This window comes from Nansenia antarctica, assembly GCF_963989245.1.
Source record: "Nansenia antarctica genome assembly, chromosome: 7".
NCBI classification, from domain to species: domain Eukaryota; kingdom Metazoa; phylum Chordata; class Actinopteri; order Argentiniformes; family Microstomatidae; genus Nansenia; species Nansenia antarctica.
Genome location: NC_137677.1, coordinates 7,812,949 through 7,818,455, shown reverse-complemented (window position 1 = coordinate 7,818,455; position 5,507 = coordinate 7,812,949). Strand labels below are relative to the sequence as shown.

Here is a 5,507-nt window from a genome sequence, read left to right as displayed (position 1 = left end):
AGCATGTCAGTCACCTGACCTCAACCGAGCAGCGTTTCATACCAAAAGACGTCCCCACATACTGTACACACACACAGGAGAGAACCTCGTCTCCTCACGCCCTCCGTCTCCTCACCTTGTAGGTGAAACTTGGAGGAGCTCATGACTTCGACGATGTTGAACGCGGCCCAGCTGACGTCATAGCCCAGCATCTGCAACTGTTGACGCACACGGAGAAATTCAACTATTAAAACGTGAACTAAACGTACGGCCTCCGTAATTATTGTTCTACCTCCCCTTTCTGTCATTGTCTTTTTAAACAATTTTGTGCTTATATAGTGTTGTTTTATTATATTGTTGTTCTTATCTTTATGTCCTATGCACCGACCACACCGAGTCAATTTCCTGTATGCGTGAATACACTTGGTAATAAAAAGAATTCTGATTCTGCATTAGACCGTCCCTGTGTCCAGAGAGCTCACAGACTGAATGGATGAGCAAAGAGCCCTTACACTCAAATGTAAAAGTGTGTGTGTAGGCCCGGACATGGCTATATTTAGCAAACAGTGTTTCGGTGTTTTTATGTTTGTGTCTGTCTCTCTGTGAGCAGGCCACGGGGGCGTTACTCACTACAAGCCCGATCCGCAACATACTGTGTCAGTGGTGCGGATATTCTATTTTGACATTGCCTTTTTTTCCACCACTGTTTCAGCAACTATGGTGTATGCATAACCAGGACTAGCACAGCACAGATCAGCTCGTGCTCAGCTCTCTCCGGTGTAAATTGGGGTTAAGTGAAGGGGTCCTGGTGTCTTACGTAGGTGAGCTTGCAGACAGCGTTGGCCTTGACGGCGATGTTGTCCTGCTTGAGCTCCTGCTTGATCTCATCGATGCAGGTGGAGATGTACTTGGCCTGAGGGACGCACAGAGAAAGACAAGAGGGCACATCAGACAACAGAGCAACGACACAACAGCCCCACTTAATGGTAAATGGTCTGACTTATATATCGCCTTATTCCAAAGCGCTTTGCAATGGCCTCTCATTCACCCGTTCACACACACATTCACACACCAATGGCGGCAAGCTATCATGCAAGGCGCCGGCCCGCTCATTGGGAGCAATTTGGGGGTTAAGTGTCTTGCCCAAGGACACTTCGACATGTGGCCAGCCGGGGTTCGGACCGCCGATCTGCCAACCTTGCGATCATTAGACGCCGGCTCTACCTCCTGAGCCACAGCCGCCCCCCACATGATACCAGGTCTGGTCTGGCTGGAGAATGTGGAACAGGAAGAAGGGGACTGACTGTATCATTATGACAGACGTGACATTTAGCCACGCTGTGTATTTTAGTCAGGGCCTAAATCTCTGGAATCAAGGGTAAAAAAACTACGCTTTAGATGGTGTTTTTCACTCGTTGGTATTTTCACAGTATGTCTAAGCGCTGGACGTCGTTTGAATGGGTTAGCGAACGCAGTTGTTGCTCGTGCGCAACGCTGATTAAAAACCTTCATGCACCTCTGCTGGAGAGAGATCTGAGTTCCATCTTCAGATAGAGCAGAGGATCGTTGGGGAAATAGAACCACACATGCGCGGGCACACACACAGACACACACACAGACACACTCACACACACACACACACACACACACACACACACACACTCACACTCACACACACACACACACACACACACACACACACACTCACACACTCACACACTCACACACACACACACACACACACACACTACACTGCAAGTGTGCTGGTCATGTGTCTCCAGTCATGAGACAGCAGCACAGTGACAGGAGGTGGAGGGGGGAGGGGGGGGGGGAATTGCATTCTGCACATTAGACTCCTGCTGGAAGGCAGGCAGAGTGAGAGAGACACAGGATCACCAGACCTCCTCCACCACCACCACGCTTTTCTATCGCATTCTTGTCCGAAGGCTGATTCAGTTTCCCATAACTGGAATAGTTGTCCCATGGCCAAGGCCAGGCCTTCATTCTGCCCACACAGCAGGTTCTACCGGAGGTACGGGGGGGAGACAGGGGAGGGGGGAGACCTTCTCAGAGAGACACACACCAATATAGGAGGTGTGATATTCTTCCAATGAATGAATGAGAGAGGGAAATACCTAAGTAAGCGTCACGGTCGGTTTACACCTAGTGCCTATATTGACACAATATAGTTGGCGGAAAAAAGTATTCAACAACCTGGGGAATCTTATGTAAATTATACAAGTTTGCCATCAGACCTTTTGGGGATTTTGGGGCTGGTCTATACACTGGGGGAAGCCTGAGGAGATGGAGCGGGTTAGCCAGGCCAATATCCCTCAGCACACTCACACTATGTGAAAGGCAAACAGAGCGAGTTCATGGGAAACTGTGGGCAGGCCCGTGAACGAGTGGAACACACAGACACACAATTAATATTTCAGTGAGCCTGTCAACTGTTGGCTGGGTAACCTACACCTTATCTAGGGGGAGAAAAAGTCTCGGGTTACACACAGGGAACAGCACCAGCACCATAACCTGAATTAAACGATAGCGGACTAGTACTAGTACTAGGATTCATGACAAATTATTAACCTAAAGCAGAGTGACCGGTAGAACTCTGTCGACACCACAGCAAGTGACTCAACATGACGATATTCAGATGTCTAAAAAACGCCAATGCAGAGGAAGATCTAGACGCAACATCTTGGCCTCGATTCTCATTCAAACTGTGAGGAGGAGGACGCACGCAGGCTTCTCTCAGCCGGATCTGTAGTATCTACCATGATATCCACACGTTCCATATGTCGCCATAACAACAGTGCACTGCCCTCTATTGGGCCTGTAAGCCCCCCCCCCCTTCAGATGCTGCTGCTTCTGTGATGATCGTATTATCTGCTGCACACATTGTCGGTGACATCATGTCTCCACAAAGATGTGACATTGTGGAAAACAGGGCACACCTCCGATCTAAGGAGCAGTCATCTTGAATAAACAATCAATAGGGAACCTGACACCTATTCTAAACAAGGAAATTGGAAATTAGCCTAGTTCACTGAACGCTCAAGCTTTCCACACTTCTCATATTTACTAATGTAACGGTGATAACATGAACTGGTTCAATATTGCTATTATAGCAAGTTATAGCCTATAACTAATAAACCAGTCATACTGGAAGTAATAATGGTGATCAAATATAGGCTAGACTACATTGTAAACAGTGGGATTCTGTCAATGCTCACAATGAATGACACTGTTGAGCTAAGGCACAATGTGGCGATGGTCACAGGTGAAATTGGATGTTCATGACAAAGTGAGGCCATTAGCTTCATAACAAGGGCCTCTGTCTAGTGTTGGTGATGAGGAGCTTCCCTCCATCCACAAAAATGCAACGTTGTCACTGACACATTGGGCGCGTTCGTGAAATACGCTCTGGGAATCTGATCAGCACTCATGGAATGCCTCTGGTCCAATCAAATGACTTGGTCCCTTTATGACGTTGAACCCCATTGTGCGCTCCGGCGCTCTCAGAGCGAATTTACGAACGTTGCCCCATTGTATAGATGGAGACTTCAGACTAGAACGTCGTCAACTCCTTGTTAGCACGTCCCTCTTAATGTTGAGGACTTGGGTTACTGCAAAGAGAACACACACCACCACTATGAAATATTAACCGTTATACGTATAACTAATCCTCCTTGTAGAGTCATCATCATCATCATCATTGATATGATGCGTTTTGTGTAGATATGTGCAAGATGCTGTGTGCCTATCAAATATTGCAATACTCATTGTGTAACCTTAAACATACTTTAAGTGTGTCCACTCTCAGGACATAAACTGACCACTCTGAGTCAGCATGCGTTTCTGTAACTGGACCTGAGCCAAATATAGAGATGGGGACCAGTTGGGATATAAGGACAGGGGAGCCTTGTGGTGGTCAGCCAGGTGGTAGACTTATATGGGTACTGGGGTCAATAGATCAGTATATTTGGGAACGAACGGTCAGCTGACTGAGAGTCAGGTAACTGGTGACCGGAACAAACAAACCGTTATGGTAGGGAAGCAGAGGCAAGCTAGCTTCTAACTTTAGTATGTAAACATGTATGACGGGTGACCGATGATTGGCAAGGGACAGCTGTTTCCGGTGTCAGCGGAAAATCTAGCATATAAGGCCGCTACAAAGTGTCATTAGGTGCGAGTCTCTCACCGTTGCTTGCCGTGTGTTGAGAGAGGCTGGCCCAGCGCTGTGTATGGAATAAACTATTATCTTAATTGTCTATCTCGAGCATTAATTAATTATCATAAGGAAGCAACACCTCTCGGTCTCCGCCTTCATCTGACATTCATCTTATCAAATATCATCCTCGTCATCATCATCATCCTCCTCCTCATCATCATCATCATCCTCCTCCTCCTCATCATCCTCATCATCATCCTCATCCTCCTCCTCCTCCTCATCATCCTCATCATCCTCGTCATCATCATCATCATCATCATCCTCATTCCTCATCATCATCCTCATCATCATCCTCCTCATCCTCATCATCCTCCTCCTCCTCCTCCTCCTCAATGTCATCATCATCCTCCTCCTCATCCTCATCATCCTCCTCCTCCTCCTCCTCCTCAATGTCATCATCATCCTCCTCCTCCTCCTCCTCATCATCATCCTCCTCATCCTCCTCCTGTTCCTCCTCCTCCTCCTCCTCATCCTCATCCTCATCACAGGGCTCTCAAGTCTCACGCATTGGGCGTGAGACACACGCATTTCAACCCGTTCACACGCTCACACGCCACACCTTGTCTCACGCCCAATGCGTGAGACTTGAGAGCCTTGATCATCATCATCATCCTCGTCATCCTCATCGATAACAAAACTGCCCACCAAAAAGTTGAATCATGATTTGTTCACGTTGAATACTATTGAAGGGGCTCGTATCAACTGTTTACATATTGGGGAGGGGGGTATTAGGTGGTTAGCTAGCTGCCACGAACCCAGGGCAGGTAATCAAGCTCATTAGCCAAGCTGAGACAGTCAAGGTACTGGAGATGGGCTAACCCGCTAGCGCCCAGCTTTCAATTTCTGGGCTGGCGTTCGTAAACTCCCTCTGACAGCGCCGGAGCACACGCTGGGTGCAACGTCACAGAGCGACCGAGTCATTCGATTGGACGAGAGGCACTCCGCGAGTGCTGATCAGATTCCCACAGCGAATTTATTTTTAGCGAACGCATCCTCTCTGCCGAATGTTAGCTTACCCCCGGCGACCCGCTACACAGGGGCTAGTTGGATAGCTAACGCTATTTGAGAAACGAAATGTGTGTTTTTGAGCTGCGATAAATCCCAGATGGATGTCAAATAAGACATTTCTCTTAAATGAAAACACAGCTAATCGTCTTACTAACCTCATCTTCCTTGTGGTTCCTGATGCCACGTACTAAATCCTGGAGGTTTTTATCGAACATCCGATCGATGCTCCCTTTGACGATCTTCAGAGCCATGGCTGGGCTGTCACTGTGGGGTCCCGGGCTGTCAG

The 5,507-nt window shown here is 47.9% G+C and overlaps 1 protein-coding gene across 1 annotated transcript in view; it reads right to left on the bottom strand.

The window, feature by feature from the left end:
* ap3d1 (adaptor related protein complex 3 subunit delta 1) overlaps positions 1-5,507 on the bottom strand; it is a 35,963-nt gene extending 30,456 nt beyond the window's left edge. Inside the window, exons 1-3 of the mRNA XM_080537109.1 lie at positions 5,377-5,507; positions 797-892; positions 116-197 (exon numbers count right to left, since the gene is read on the bottom strand). Coding sequence (XP_080393235.1) covers positions 116-197; positions 797-892; positions 5,377-5,472 — 274 coding nt within the window. The 5' untranslated portion in view covers positions 5,473-5,507. The remainder of the gene's footprint in view (positions 1-115; positions 198-796; positions 893-5,376) is intronic.